The sequence below is a fragment of the Brachyistius frenatus genome, unplaced genomic scaffold, assembly GCF_029030835.1.
Source record: "Brachyistius frenatus isolate BFR_SWC_R1_liver_20210118 unplaced genomic scaffold, ASM2903083v1 Contig_15, whole genome shotgun sequence".
NCBI classification, from domain to species: domain Eukaryota; kingdom Metazoa; phylum Chordata; class Actinopteri; family Embiotocidae; genus Brachyistius; species Brachyistius frenatus.
In genome coordinates, this window is record NW_027210614.1 from 221,170 (window position 1) to 237,940 (window position 16,771).

A 16,771-nucleotide genomic window follows, 5' to 3' on the forward strand; every position below is an offset into this window, starting at 1 on the left:
CGGACGGATGTGAGGTCACAGTGACTTTGACCTCTGACTACTAAAATCTTATCAGTTCACTGTTGCTACCGAGTGAATGTTTTTGCCAAGTTTGAAGAAATTCCTTCTAGGCTTTTTGGAGATATTGTGTTCCAAAGACCGGGACAAACGAATGGGAGCGTCATACAGTTACAATGACCGTGAAGTTTGACGGTACAGTTAAAGAAATTCCATCCAGGCGTTCCTTAGATATAATGTTCATGTGAATGATTTTGACCTTTGACCCCCCCAATGTAACGGGTTCATGCTTCAACAACAAACGTTCTCTATTACCCATGCCGGGGACATTAGAACGTTCTATGGGAAACGTTCCGCAAACGTTCCCAGTGACACTTTCTGCAAAATTTCCAACTGAAATGTTCCGCAAACATTTCCAGGGAAACATTCTGCAAATGTTTCGAGGGAAGTGTTTCGGGAGTGTTTTCAGAATATTTCCAGGGAAACAAATGGGGAACATTTAAAAAAATAAAAATAAGTTAAAAAAACAAACAATTCAGGTAACCTTTCTCTGGAAACGTTCCACAATCATGCTAGAAACGATTCTCTGGAAACGTTCCCAGAGAAATGTTCCTTACAAAACTGGAATGCTTCCCTGAGAATGTTTGCTGAACATTTTCCTGGGAATGATCCCGGAATGTCCGTAAAAATGTTCTGCAAATATTCCAACGGAAACGTTCCAGAAATATTCATTGTTCCCCAAACCTTGATTGGAAAACGTTGCGCCTTGTTAATGTCCCACCAGCTTCCTCTGAGTGAACCTGCTCTGGGATGTTTGTCCAAATTGCAGCTAAAACTGAATTCATGTTACAAATGTAGAATTTGTGTGGATATTCAAATGAATGGGCTAATTTAATGATCATGATAATTAAAATCACCTTAGCTTTGCTATTGGCTGACGCTTAGCTGAGCTGACAACAACAAACACTATCTAGCTAGCACTAGCAAACATAAAATTTAAAAAAAAAAATTAAATTACAACTGACTGTAAAAATAAGAGGAAAATGTATTTATCAAACTACATATTTTAATAGCATTTATTATAGTTTATTCCCTCATGTTGATGGCGAGAAAGTTGGAAGTGGAATAAGTTGACAGGTCGTTCCTTGCAACACGTGAACCCACCGACATCCACTCAGTAACACCAGCACGAGCAACGAGTAGTTTCAAGTATGTTCGATTTATTCAAAAAAATTAGTGTTACCACAAAACATGGTACAAAGATACAGTAACAAAAAAAAAAATCCTTTGACATCTTTGAATAGTTTTATTTTTCTGTTGTAATGAAGCTGTATGAAGCTGAACAAACACAGAACAAATGAGACAGGGATGTCTGAAAACCACAACGTCCTACTTGATAAATTCTTTAAAAGCCCTTGAAAGACACAGAGCCTGCCGGGACAATCTGCACGACAACCAAAAAAAGAAAAAGCTCTCCATTTCCTTTTCAGAACAATGCTTCACCACAAACAGGGAACAGGCCACTCAGGTTTTTTGCACCAGTAACAACACATAAAAAAAAAAAAAAAAGACTTGTTGGGCACATTAGAATTAAAGTTAGAAAAGTATACTTATGTTCAGTACGTACAGAATATAAAATGAAATGTCACGTAGGTATTTACACAAAAACATGACGCCACCACACTTACACTGTTACACTTTTAATAAAAAATAATAATTTACATTACATGAGACACGTGTTAACCAGAAGTCAATAAACATTCAACAAAATGGAGGAAACGTCATTTATTTAAATAGAAAAATGTCAGGTAACTCTTTTGAACTCACTGTGCAAATTCTGTTCATTTAAACTGTCATGAGGAAACGTCACATGTACATCGTAAGATAATGCCTTTAGCCTCGCTGTCTGCATCTGTTACAAAATCTATCTTTGATAAGGAGTGCATACTTTAGAGATAAGTGCAAACAAATTGCTTTTTAATGTTGTGCATTAAAAATCTGAGTTTTTGGCGGTTCATGACGTTTCTGTAAGCAGCAATAACCTTTCCTCGTAGTAAAATATCTGATAAAAATTCTTTTAAAAGCTATTTTCTATATTTTTTATGTCTAAAATTGAACCCACAGTTTTAATGGCCAGTGATATTGCTTCGATCTATTTACAGTTTAAGTAGGATAACGTCTCCTCTGTAGTGCGGCGCCCCTTAAACATCAGCTCATCCTCCCCTCGTCGCCGTCGGAGGGAGCTGACAGCAGAGACGAAGGCGTTCGGCCGGCGGAGTGACGACAGCCGCAGCGGCTGCTGAGTAACAGCAGGGAGGTGGATGGAGCGGATCCGTCCTCCACTACCAGGCACTTTATCCACCGTGGTGGTCCCCAAAGTTAAAGACATCTGAAAGCTGAACTGAGCGGCTGTCGCGTCTCTGCTCTCGGCCCTCTGACGCCGCCTGGTTGGTGGGATGGTGTTCGACCTCAGTGTTCAGGCGTCAGAGATGCAGTTCTGGATCTTGTCCAGCCACAGCTGAGCGCTGGGAGCGTCTGACGCGCAGAAGTTGTAGACTCTCTTGCTGGTTTTCAACTACAAGGGCATCAGGTACAAAGAGTTAGACGTCAAACGAAGGGATAGAAAAGACATCAACGGGAAATGACGTCACAATTTTCAATGCGAATTTAGTGCACATAAAAAAAATAATTCTGAAAACTCCCCCCCTTTCAGAACTGGTATTAAATATTTGGATCTGGTTTTTCAATCGATGCCAATAAAACATGGGACAAAGGAGGAGACGGCGCTACGAGATGACGCCATTCAAAATTTTCCTATCAAACCTCCCACGAGCCGAAAGAAGGGAAAACATGATGAAAATACAGAAAGGGTTGTTTTCTGGAAGTGAGTTCAGTTACAGCTGATTCATTACTTCACACAGATACAATGATGAATTCATTAAGTTTGTTTCTATTGTTACATTTTATATTTATTGATTGATTCACCAACGTTTCTACCTCAGGCAAGTATAAAAAACCTTTTGGTGATATTTCGACTTGTTTCCAAATTTGTAGCGTTTCAACTCGGGTTATTTAATTTTTTTCAAATGCACAAATTGAAATAACACATCCAAAGAGTTTCCTAGGAGACGCCTGCATGTGAGCTTTTCTGTGGGATGACCTGAAAAAAGTGTATTGAAAAAAACCGTAATGACATTACTTTAGTAACAGAGAAATGGTTCAGGTTTGAAAAGTGTGTTGGAAGAAATATAAAGTGGATTTGAAAGATATTTTGATGCAGTCGGCCGCCTGTTACACGAGCTTCAGAAACGCCTCCAGGTTCAGGTGAACTAATGAAGTCGTGTTACAGCTGAACGACTCTTAAAGACTATAGACAGATTAAAAACACTCGCCAGCCGACCAGCAATTCGGCTGCAAACAACCCACAATGCAACACTCTGCAGAAGACCGTGTTACGCTGGAGTTTTCTCCATTCAAAAAAACAACATCGGATGCTGTGAACATGTAACTCGGACCAGACTTTTTCAAACCTTATTTCCAGAGTAAAAATGTTGGTCCACTTCTAAAACATCTGAGCAGTGAAGGAGACGTGACACTCGGTGGACATTAAGGTTCACATGCACTCACATCAAAGAAAGCCTTTTCGCTGATGTGTTTGGGGGCTCCTATGGTGGGCGCAGCGATCATCACGGACTCCACCTCAGCCAGGTCAATGTGGCCTCTGCAGTTGGTGTCCTCCCCGGTGTCGTAGTACCTCAGCTGTGAAGACATCAGCGTCAACCTGCAGCCTCTCACTCAGCGCAGGGTTCAGAGCTTCTTCAACGGGAATGTGATGATTGTGGCTCACCTGGTGTTTCGTAATGTCCAACACAAACCAGCGAGGTTTCCAACCTTTCAGCAGCGCGCCGCGTTTATAAAGGATCCCCTCGTAAGACCTGAAAAACACGAGCGCGTTCAGATGTTCGGATGTTAGTGTGTGTCTGTCCGGTTTAACAATATTCCTCATGTAGTGGGTTTTGGACCCGTTCTTCCTGTTCATGGTCAAAGTAAGGTGGAGTTTGTTGCATGTAGAGATGAAAGACATGTACAGCTTGAGTGGCAGGTTTCTCCATATGGACCAAACCAACTCCAGCAGTTTGTACATTCTGTTCCCATCCGGTAAAATGTGGGCAGTTGTGTCACTCTGCAATAGTAAAACCCAGATTCATCGACAAATCTTCTTCCAAAGGTTCCTTATCGAGGTAAACTCGTACATTTCAACTATCTCGAGGCTCATTGGTATATTAAATACCGCATTTAAATGATTTTGTCTTTTATGTCTGCAAAGGTGTGAAGCTTCCACATATCCGATTAAATATTTGACTGAAAATGTGAATTATTTCAAGGGTTAAATTATTTATGGATAATCTATTGTACAGATAGAACGAAAGAGCTAAAATACTTCCTGTTAATTCATGTTTTGTTCCGATTGACGCACTTCATTCATTAAAACTTTTGTCCGTCATAACATTATATGGAAGGTGAAATATGAAGAGCACATACAAACAGGTAAAACAATAATTGACATAAAGTACATTTTAATAACCGTTTGTTTAACTCGGAGAGAAATATCCAGATATTGGAGCCAAGGCACCGTACTTTAACCTCGCAGTAATTGTAAAATTACACAGACAGACTTTAAGAGAGTACAGACAATCCTCACAAACATGACACACAGCATGCCACAGCGCTGACTCATCTTCCCAAACTGGACTGGCCCCTCGGCAGCAGCAGGTTGGAAGTGAATCAAGTGCGGACATCTCATTTGTTCCGGCCTCAGGAAGTTCACGACCCACCTGTTCTCCTCGCTCTTAGGGGTGAACTGGTTGTAGAGAGTTGCAGCGCGGCGGTTGATCCCGTTGGCTGCGGCCGTGCTGCGGTCTTCGCCCAGTCCGCCGTCCGGCAGGTGCAGCATGGAGCGCCGCTGGAAGGCCTGCAGGCCGGACGTGGGAATGAGGCCTGAGATCGACATGGACTGCTCACGGAGCTGCACACACACACACACAACATTTAGGGGTTTTACACAGATGAAGAAGTGTAAAAGTATTTTTCAACACAACATGTTAAAGTTATTCTTCGCACATTTCCCTCCTGCTTGAGGTCTTCCTGAATGCTGATTCGGACTCTCTCCAGAGTCGTCTGCCATTTCTCCGGGGTCTGGTGCAGCTCACCCTCCAGCTTCTCGATGTCCTGCGGCGCCAATAAAAGACAAGAAACATCACACAAGTGACACGAACAAGAGCGAACGAGAGAAAACTTGAGGTCAAACTTTGAAATGAGTCTTACAGTGAGGAGTTTGGTGATGGCGTCCGGCTGGGCTCGGCTCACGCTGCTGTAACACGGCCAAACAATCCTCCTCTTACTGTTGGAGATGGTGTCCGTCTCCTCGGAGCTCTCCGGCCTCACAGCCATCATCCTCCAGTCGTAACACGGCCCAGTCGACAGAGTCTCATCAGTGAAGAAGTCCCATTTAATCAGGCTGGGGATGCCGATGGAAGGCTTCAGGATCACCTGCATAACGGACACAGAGACGTTTCAAGGAGAATCAGATGTGAGCTAATGATGTTCATGATGAAAAACACAATTTACGAGAATTACCACCTCAGGTGTTTGCCTCCGCCAACCAGTAATGTTGCAGTTTACATCCATGTGTGGTCCAGACTCGTATAATACATGAAGTGAAGACTTGTAGGAATTTGGCCAATTAAGCTCGATAACAATAGACAATAGTTCAACTACAGATGTTGCTGCAAAGAAGCTACAAATCTTAAAAAGTGGATGTTTCACACGTGTTCAACCTGGCAGCACTTGTGTGCTTTATTTTATACAATCAGAACCAGGACCGGACCAAACTGGTTGTGATGTCACAAATCGTGCTCGCAGGTTTGCGACTTGAGTTCAGATTTACGTGAGCAGGGAGAAACTTTTGGAGTTAATCTTCGAAAGCACAGTTGGTCTATATTTTCAGCTCAGTCAGGACTCGTTCTGTCCGTCTGTGACGCTGACGTCAGCTAAAGCTGCTTCTGTGAGTAGAACTGTCAACACGTTCGGTAGTTAGAGGTTATTATGAGCTTTAATAATCAGACATGGATGCTCACTAATGAAACCTACAGTGGAGGAAGGACTCAGATTGTTTTCACATTTTTAAAAAGTGTAATGAAGTCATAACATTTTGAAATATATTTGCCTTCATGTTGAAGGCTCCGGCTTCTCAATTATGTTTGAAAAGGTACTATATCATACGTACATTAATAAAATAATTATGTCAGAGTTAGACACTTGTACCCTTCATCACGTATGACAGCACTTCCTACATATCTTAGTTGGACCAGACCACCGCCCTTCAACGTGAGAGCTGCATTAAAAGTGTCACCTCGCCGTCTGAGGGGTTGTAGAGATAGTTGAAGAAGATGGGACTCCTCCTGTGCATCCTGTTGATGCAGTCCCAGATACAGATGCCTCTGCGGGCCTGCTTATCACCTTTATCCTCAAACAAGGTGCCTGTAACAAACGCAGAGGAGAAGCTGATGATTGATGGTTTTATCTGATGCAACAGTAGAAAAAGGTGCAATTCAACAAAAAAAGGGTTTGTGTGTAATAACATGGGATATAAAGGACATGAGTATTTATAATGCGGAAATAATTACAGTACATGAAAAACAAGCATAGAGGCAGCGTAACCTGCAACTCATCTCACTCACATTTTCCACACAGCTTTCTCATTTGTGCTGCTATCATCATTTAAGGAAGCTGGTATTTGTTCATGGTAAAGTACAATTTTGCTGCAGTAATCTTTGTCAAAATGTGCCTTGTTATGTCAAAGTAACATAAAGCCTAAAAAAACCACCTAAAAACATAGTAACTGAAATAACAGACAGATGACATAATACTTGTACATACAAGAAAACAAAACAAACAAGAATAAAAGGATAAAAGTGATCACAGTGTATACTACTACTACTACTACTACTACTACTAATACTGATACTACTAATAATAGATAATAAAATGGAATTACAGTCAACATGATTTAAAGTGGTCAAACTGTATGTTTCGGGGGAATCTGTTAAAGGTCAGATGAATAATATCAATAATAAGAATATTGAAATAAGGGGATTGGAGGAAATAAACAAGGAACTAAAATAAGATTTTATAAATCAATACTAAATCAATGAGCAAGTTTAGGCAGAGTTACTTTTGTGTAATGTGTGATGTGTGTCTTGTGCTAAAATGTTCTGCAAGTACATACTGTATTATATATTAACAATATTATCAAAATTTTCTTTTTCTTTCTATTATTATTGTAAATAACCGTAGTTATTACATTCACCATCCTATTATATTAAATTATATTAAAAAGGTGATAAAAGGGAAAGGAAGAAAATGTGGTGTTTTTTACGACCCAAGTGGAAATGAGGACGGAGATCATTTCAGTTTGTTTCTTTTCAGAAATATGAGCAACAAGTTCACTGATTGTTGCTCAATTTTCAATGTAATGAAACATTTTCACAGAATGAAGATGATGAATAAAAAACCCAGACACTGACCATGTTCCAAGCGCTCATAGTCTGAGTCCAACAGGAAGTTCTTGAAGCGGTTAGAGATGTGATGATAGGCCAGGAACTTCAGATAATACTGATTAAACTCAAACTCCAGAGGATGCTGCTCCAAAATCTGAAGACATGAAAAAAAGAGTAAAGACAGTTAGAGAGGGTCAGAGTGTGACGGGTGCCTCGCGTCCTCCTGTTGTGGCTTCACATCTCTCCGGTGTGTAAATGACCGATCAGAAACAGGAAAGAACCTCTGTTGTCGTCGGGAGGCCAAAGGTCAGTGATATCATTACTGCCAGACACAATCCAGACTGAGCCAGCAGGACTGCTGCTCCATTGTTCCCATCCAGTGGTGTGAGGTGGTCAACAAGAGTGTTGAATGCTTCAGGCCACCTGGGTCTGCTGGCAAAAACAACAGCTGTTTTGGAGATGAGGCACTTCTATTTTGAGCTCTTGTCCGAATCCCCTCTCCTCCCCGTTTATAGCTCTCCAGACCCCGGGACCCCTGCCAAACTGTCTTCACTGCCAAGCCTACAGTTTCAAAAGACAAATGCAGAAACTATGTGTTGATGTAAGTGTATGGGAGTGGGTCTGTCTGACCCCAGGAGAAACCAAAACCCCACAGCATTCTCTAAAGTTAGCATTTCAGAGTGGACACAGTTCTCTGGACCTCAGCTGTGAGCTTCATACCCCCCCCCCCCGAAATCTCTGAACCCTGCCTGGAGACTCTCAATCCCCAAAACTGCAATTTTCCACATGCAGCTCTAAACACGCACTGCAATGTGAAGAGATGCTGAAACATGTGAGCACAGACAGCTCAGCGCTGATCACTGGGTTCACGGACCATCTGGGCTGCAGCCTCCCCGCACGCTCCCCGGTGCAATAAGCTTTCGTGATTTCATATCCAGTTTTGAGAAGTGCAAAATGTATAGTTAATGACAGCTGACTTTCTCGCCTTCTTCACTCACTCGCCTGTTTTCTTTTGAGGAATGTGATGAGCTCACGAAGAAGTTATGACTGACATTAAGTCATGGAGGGAAAGTGGAGAGGAGTCACGTAGCACGGGTGGAGGTAGGGAGGGAGAGGGAGGGAAGGGGGGTATTGTTCAGAGTACCTGTGCTACCTGCGGAGGGGGTGAAACTCACCTGGTGCACACAGTCCAGGAACTGCAGGAAGATGGGTGTGAAGCCGCTGCCCTGGCTGCTGGGACTCATGTTGCTCCGCTGGCTGAACTTGTGGCCAAATGAAAGCCACTCTTTATCCAGAAGCACCTGAAACCCCTCCAGAGTACGGTAGAAGGGATCGCTGAGCAGCTGCACCAAAGTCACCACCTGCAGGGAGAAAGACAAAAAGTCAGAGAGAACAGGGAGTTGCAATGAGATGTGGTGCATTTGAAAACATTTATGTGCAGTTTAATTATGAGTCATTGATAAGAAAAAGATGGTTTGTGGTGTCTTAGTCCTGATGATGGCCTACTTTGTCAAAATAACCAAGGTACACGTGTACAAAATAAAGTTTGTTCTCTGCTGTTCCTCCAGGATAAAAGCACACTGACCGATGTTTGGATGGAGACCTTAAAACAGACAAGCCAACCCTGTGATCAGTGACCGACCCACTCTACCTCCTGAGCTACAGCTGCCCCTCAGGAAAAATCTTAAAAGAAACGAGGAAAAGGAAACTCTGGGATCATTTACACTGAACAACTAACCTAAAGTAACTGTTCTAATATGGACGAACCAGTGTGTATGTGTGTGTTTCCGCGAACCTTTCCTTGATGTGTATGTTGTATTAGTGGCACTGTCACATTTCAAGATTTGACAACCCAATAAAAAGACAGTCTACACTGCACATTTTGTGACGATGTAGCTGAATTATTAGTGTGAAATATGGATTTTTGAGGCCAGGACCAAAACTGATATCTGATCAGTCTTAAACACTGCATACAATTTTTTTTTTTTTACATTTTATGATGTGACTCAGATGTGTATTTAGACTTTGCAGTGAAAGTAAAAAAAAATGGACAAACTGACAGTGGCAGCGTTTCCATATTACCACAAACATCAATTTTACATTTCTATTGTGTTTCTTGTTGGTTAGATTATCTGCTAACGTGTGCCAGTACCAACCAACGACCCACTGCCACTGAGACCTACTGAATATAATACGTCTTCTTATGTTAAATACACCCAGACACAAATAAGATGTTTGATCATCTTACCACTAAAGGACAGTGGCAGCTGTTTCACCACAACTGCGGAGAATCTTTCCGTTTGTCATGCATGACTACAATTCAGCACACCATTATTCTTTTCATTCAGATGGCATGACTTTGCTTTATATTAGTTCAAAAGCTGAACACAATCTAACAATGACCCATCATCTGGCGACACATTGTTAAACTGATCATCTGCTATCAATAACATATTTATATAACATTGTAGCGACGTTTTCAGGCACACTTGATCTCACTCCACAAAACACCAGTTGAGAAGCACTTGTCTACACATGCAATACGGTTGGCGTGCTTCCCTGCCCGTGTCTCCTCCAGCACAACTAATGAGCCCTGACGCTTGTGGAATGAGCGGGAAAACAGTTCATGGCTTCCCCCCTGGGGTTTACAAGAACATCCAGGCCTGGATGGTCGAGAAAGGCCTCTGCACCAAGGCAATGAAACTCTGTGAGCTCCTCCATGGCCCACTGGAGAAGGGATTAAAGAAGACGTATTCACATCCTTCACTTACTGACTACCAATACAGCGATGTAAAACTACGCCATTACCAATAAAAGTCCTCCATGAAAAAACCCATAAAACATAGATATATAGTTAAAGTATTAAAGTACTGGTTTGGTCCCTCTGGCTGATATATTACTATAAATTACATTGTTAGATAATACTCAAGCATCAGTGTGTGAGCAGCATGTTGGAGCTGGTGGACGTAGAGATAGTTTGAACTACTTCATAGATGGTTGTATGGGACGGCAGATAAATCTGAGAGGGAGCGTCACCCCAACAACACAGACTTTTATGACACATCAGAGGACAAAAAGCTGGAAATGTCCGTTTCAATCTGAAACAATGTGGAATATTTTAAGAGCTTGTTCTGATATCTGTTATATCAAATCTTCGTCTTAAAAGTAACAAAAGCTGTGAAATAGATGTATTGGAATAAAAAGTAGAATATTGGCCTACAATATAGAAAAAGTGGAGAGTGGAAGTATAAAGTAACAGCAAATGGAATCGCACCAGTATGTCAAACTTTTACTGAGTGCAGTACCACTGAGAGAGGCAGAGGACCGAAAGGACAAACAGAAAACAGCATTTGGACAGAAAGCCCAGACAGTTCTGCATCCTGTATGCCGGGTATCTATGGTCTATGGCAGGAGAGCCAGAGCATATGGATCCCATTTGCCTGGTCGGGCTGATCAGGACCTGGCGCGATCGACCCGATGGCCTGTGGAGAAAGAAGCTCAGGGCCGAACACGTGCCCTGCATCAGAGATCCACAAATTGCGCTTTTAAACAGCAGCCCAGGGCCTTACAAAACCCCGTAAACACATTTGAAGGATGCACACTTGCAACACAAACATGTGCACTTTAACAGGTCGGCATGGAAAATATGAGCTCAGACAGAAAACATGAGATCAAATGTTGAGCTTTGCAGCAAATGGACACTAGCAATTTATCAGGATGGAGATGGACTTTTTGTTTAAATAACTACAAAATGAAAACCATGAGCTCTCATGACAGAAATCAGCACAGATCAGTGACATCAGGCTTCAAGACTTCAGACCTTTTCATTAAATCTGCATAATCAGGTCAACAGTGACAGAAGCGATTAGAAAAGGACTTGGAGAGAGGTGTGGCAGATTTATGATTCACACATGGCTCATTTTGAACTGCAGTCTGAATGGATGCCATGACTGTCTGTGGAGAATCCCTGAAGTATACTGTCAACATCTAGAAATAACATTTAAACATTACAAGATAAATGTTTCTGCCTTCAGTATCAATGAATGGACCTATAATTATAATAATAACAATGAGGAATCACAGAGCAGCTCTTTTAAGTACTGCCACACCAAACTGTCCAAACAGTTGTCTATCAGTAGAGCACTGCTTGTCTTATCATTCATGATCTTTTTTACTAAAAAAAATGACAAAGTTTGGGACATTTTATACGTTGTACTCATGAGGTGCTAATAGTGTGCAGCACATCGTGATTCAACAAGTATGTGCCACTATAGATGACATAAAAGGCACAAACCTGCTGTTTTGCTGTGTACAAAGTAATGATCTACTGCTGCTGCGGTATTGTTATCTTAAAACTGTTGACACCGTTTAAATAGTGAGGTTTGGTGCTTTTAAACAATGTATAGTTTGTCAAAGATGATTTCACTCGGCCCACATTCAGATGGGTGTTCAGAGGTTAGATGATCATTTGGCTACATGTAAATCCTTCTATATATTTTTTATCCTTTCATTTGTTTGTCGTCATCTTTGCTCAATCTTTTACAGGTAATGGTTTGATTCTGTCCCTGCTCTGCAGAGGTGAAGATGATGAAGGACTGGGGACTTGTTCTTGAAAGCTGCTTTTTTTTAAAAAATTTATTACCTTGTACAGTAAAAAAAACCTGTTAAAAGTTACTCATAATAATAAGAACAGTCAACTTTTTTTGTTGTCAGTAATCAATCTTTAAGAACTGAACTTTGAACAGCTACAGCTTGTATCTACATATAAATTCACTTTTTGTTAAGTAGTTGCAACAAGTCATAAAAATTCAATTTTGGCTATTTCCTCAAACAAACTTTTGTAAATATATTTAACAGGATGTGTCAGAATTACATCATTAATTGAGTTCTAAGTGAAGCTGATACATCATGGCCTTTTATTGCTGTTTCCCATAAAATATGTTTGCTTTTAATTAATTAATGTGTGTCTTTTGATCCATGCGCCCCCTGTGGTGTTTTTTATTAACTGCTATGATTACAAAGAGGGACGTGAAATGTAACAAGGACCCCCATCTGGACCTTAACCAGTGTTTACATACACTTAACGACCTCCTTCTTATTTCTTCTTTTATGGACTCTCTGGTGCAGTGGAGCCATGTAATGGTGAGTGGCTACATGGCATGACTGGTTAGTCAGCACTATGTATCCAGCTTTTAAGGATCCCATTTTTCTTATTACATGAAAAATATTTTGTAACATGTCTTCTTTGCTTTAATCCCTTGTACTTCTCAATAAGAGTTTGATTGAAAAATCTTAAAGCTCTCTCTGGATATTGTGCTAAACCCCAGTCTTCACATCTGTCTGTGTTCCTGGAGTGTTTTTCTCACTTGTGTTGTGATGTCCCAGCCGTCCTCCAGGCTGAGTAGAACAGATGAGCCACTGTCCAGAAGCTCCACCAGAAACACTGCCAGCTGCAGGATCTTGTGAAGCTGTGGGAGGTGAACATATGTGCATGTGAACAAATATATATATATACACACACACACACACACACACACACACACACACACACACACACACACACACACACACACACACACACACACACACACACACACACACACACACACACACACACACACACACACACACACACACACACTTAATCCCCTCTGTGCATATATTACCACCAGTATTTGCCGGTAAATGATTTGCTGGGTACTGCACGTTTCTCACAGATTCTATTTTTCATCAGTGGACGATATGTTCAATGTACGGCTGCAGGGGGTCGATCAGATAAAGAGCATGATGGAGGCTCTGCTGTTACCCCATCACTGAAGCAGTTTCCCTTGGGAAAATGGCTTCAGAGTGGATTTATTCATATAATTTATCTCGTATGTGAATCTCAAACACAGGATGAGCAGAGAGTGGACTGCTGGGTCATTCTCACACAGTCAGACTCTGAGTTGGCGTGCTGATGTTGTTTGTGCGTTTAGTCACCTGCAGGATCCATTCAGAGTCCTCCAAGGCTTTAAGGAAGGAGTCCTCTGAGTCAGACGAGATGGCGCTGGGCGCGCAGGCCCTCAGCAGCTTCTTAAAAGCAGCCTTCACCTGCCGCGTGTCAGCAAAGTCCACCGGCACCAGTTCACAGTTCAGAGAGGAGTCCACTCTGAGGCCCTGTCACACATGTAAATAACATTACCATCAGTGACAAATGCAAAAATAACAATAATGTACTATGTAATACAACCAAATAAATACGGTTATTTAAAATGTTGGGTTTTGCTACACAGTGTTGACGCAGCACTGATACATTTAAAAAGTGTTTCTAACATTTTGTCCCACTCAATACAAACATGAGTTCTTCACCTCCTCATCACTCGTGATGTCTTTCATCACTTCATCTGTGTAACTGTTCAAGGAAAGAGGAAATACTGAAGTGTGATGCTTCTATTACAAATTACAAGCATCCCACAAAACCCTTTTTTTTTTTGCCTAAAAGTATACAAAGTGTTACTTCTTCTTTTTCTTCTTCTCGTTTCACTGAAGCGTGATGGTTATATGACAGTTTCCCATTTCTTTACACCGTCCTTTGCATTTTTATTGAACACGGCAAGGTCTTTTGAGTTGCAAGGGTTGGGTAGTAGAGGGCAGACAAGGCAATGCTCCATAGTATGGTCTGCTCCTCCACATCCACAGGTGGTTGGGCCAGTCTTGTAGCCCCATCTAACCAGAGCAGCTTTTGATCGTCCCAGTGCATTGCAAACAATGCATGTAAGGACGACTCTCTTAATGGCACAGATGAGTCTTGATGAGTGTTGTCTTTTCATGTATCAGCACACGGAGAGAAAACAGTTCAATGTTAATTTTAAACTAAGCTAATTAACTTTATGAGTTATATATATTTCTTATAAGCAGTTTAAGGTATTGTAAGTGTAAACACAAACAACCTAACTGAATTATCAGATGTTTAAGTGCAATAATGCATTATGCGGAATAAAAAGCTAAACATTAAAACACGTCATTGAGCAACTCGATGACTGTAAAAAAAAAAAACCACTGGGATTCATAACAGCAGAATTCATGGCAGAGCAGTTGGATTGGATTACAACAGATTGTGCAGGTGTATCTCAAAGTGGCCACTGAGTGCAGAACAATGCTCTACATCAATTCATAGTAATGAGTGCCCTCAGGCCTCAGAGAGCAGCTTTCTTTTCTATCTCACCTTTAGATGTGACTTTTCCCCGAAGACGTAGAGGGCAGCTTGGTGTTTGAGGAGTTGAGCCTGCAGGCTATGGCTCCCTACAGGGGGTGCCAGATCCTTCCCTGCTAGTCTGGCGCCCACGTCAGGTACTGATGGGTGCTGACTGAGTCTGTTGCTGGAGCGCAGGCTGGCCCACATGCCTGCAAACACACAGATACAAACACAAGTCAAACACACACACACACACACACACACACACACACACACACACACACACACACACACGAGAGCTCGCCTGTTTGAATGCCACTGATGTACACATGCTGTCAAACAAACTAAGATTGAATGATGAACAACTCATGACATGTTGACTACGTTCACATGCACAGCAGTGCAGCAGGGATTATGTAAACACCTTCATTCTTTCAGTCTACCAACAAAGCAGTTGCCTCTGCAAATCGGGTGTGTTGAGATATTAGAAGCAGAAGTTGCTGGAAATTTTTAGCACGTCAACAAGTCTAGAAGCCATTTCTCTGAAAACCCGCATGCAATACCTTCCAAACAGCATGAGTCACCATCCGAAAGGATGGGATTTTTCACAGTAAACACTTTCAGGCCTTTTCAGTTGCATTTGTATGACTATCGATCTGCCACAATTGTCAGCTTCTGTAACCAGAGCAGTTATACAAGAGCTTCTGACCAAATGGGCTGAAATTCAGTTCAGTATATCTAAATCCTTGGACATCATATGTTTACACTGAAATTGGGCTCTTTATGTTTTCACTTTTTGCAGATATGATCAATAATGTTATGCTTCACCTGATGACAAGATTAACATGACTGCTGTTTAGACCTGATAGGACTTGGATAAAAAGGCAATCAAAACATTACGCACAATATTAGGGAATTTCATATGGCTTTTTCCATCTTTACCAAATCCTTTTCCCTTTGAGTCACATGTACAGAATATTCAATTTGGCTTCATTGTACTGCACGTTTGCAGGGGCCTCATTTTGTGTGATTCATGACAAACGGCTTCCTTTCCTGGACCCTGGAGTCTGGACCCGGCTCTACACTGACCACAGTTAGCCCTGCTGAGCCAACACATTAACAATGGAAAAGACCACATTAGAGCGGCCACTTTGGTTTGTGAAAAACCACAGCTCCCAGAGGAGCACCCACAAAGTCAGCGATGATTAGTACTATGTCCCACAAGGTCTTTGGAAGGGGTTTTCAGCACGGTGCTGTGTAGCACTCGACCTGGTTAGTGAGCATTTGTGTAGGTTAGACAAAGCAGAAGTGATGAGGCGCCGGGGACGTGTTAGAAACAGAAGAAGCGCTGCAAGAGTTCTGACAGGGGAAAGGGACAGTTTTACTATACCTTGGTTGTGGATTCTCCCCTTACTGGCAGGTTTTTGGTTTGAGTGAGTGAATAGTTTATGTCTGTACTCAAGCACTGGGTAGTTGTGTTGTACAGAAGAAAGGTTGAGGGAAGGGACAGGGGCATGAAAAAAAATAAATCACGTCAACATCATATGGACCACCATCACCACCTACTCAACTAAAAATTTCAGACCACAGAAACAGTCATGCAAATGAGGAGTTTCAGCTAAACATCAATGTTTGGACTGAACAACCTGAAGTGACAATGAAAAACGGCTGTATTTTGAATGATGAAGAGAATGATTGTCATACAGCAGCATGCATGAATGTATGGTTATGATTAATGGTGTGAAGACAAAAGGCCAGATTTAAGTTGTTTGTATCAGTTTAAGCAGCATAGATGTGACTCGATTGCCTCCAGGCTGGAGTCGCTGTTTGCATGTCATTTGTTTGGAGGTAGGCTCATGTTAGCAGAGGACGACTATGTATTCCACTGGATTTACTGAAGTGACTGCAATGTGCAAAGGATTGTTTTGCATGGAAACCCCTCAGCATCTTTAGAGTAGATGTAAAAATATTGCCAATGGGATGTAAATGATCTGTGTGCAGGATTCTGTTGAGGAAAATCAAACATAAATTCGACTTTATT

At 41.6% G+C, this 16,771-nt stretch overlaps 1 protein-coding gene across 2 annotated transcripts in view; it reads right to left on the reverse strand.

Annotated features, from left to right (window-relative positions):
* Window positions 1–1,197: 1,197 nt before the first annotated feature.
* sbf2 (SET binding factor 2) overlaps window positions 1,198–16,771 on the reverse strand; it is a 92,730-nt gene continuing 77,156 nt past the window's right edge. The window contains exons 30-42 of one of the 2 annotated variants that reach the window (XM_069693426.1): window positions 16,121–16,195; window positions 14,761–14,939; window positions 13,536–13,712; window positions 12,923–13,024; window positions 8,732–8,917; window positions 7,584–7,710; window positions 6,410–6,537; window positions 5,323–5,547; window positions 5,119–5,226; window positions 4,833–5,023; window positions 3,845–3,932; window positions 3,625–3,756; window positions 1,198–2,572 (exon numbers count right to left, since the gene is read on the reverse strand). In XM_069693426.1, coding sequence (XP_069549527.1) covers window positions 2,474–2,572; window positions 3,625–3,756; window positions 3,845–3,932; window positions 4,833–5,023; window positions 5,119–5,226; window positions 5,323–5,547; window positions 6,410–6,537; window positions 7,584–7,710; window positions 8,732–8,917; window positions 12,923–13,024; window positions 13,536–13,712; window positions 14,761–14,939; window positions 16,121–16,195 — 1,817 coding nt within the window. In that variant the 3' untranslated portion in view covers window positions 1,198–2,473. The remainder of the gene's footprint in view (window positions 2,573–3,624; window positions 3,757–3,844; window positions 3,933–4,832; window positions 5,024–5,118; window positions 5,227–5,322; window positions 5,548–6,409; window positions 6,538–7,583; window positions 7,711–8,731; window positions 8,918–12,922; window positions 13,025–13,535; window positions 13,713–14,760; window positions 14,940–16,120; window positions 16,196–16,771) is intronic. The other variant, XM_069693427.1, reaches the window with a different exon arrangement.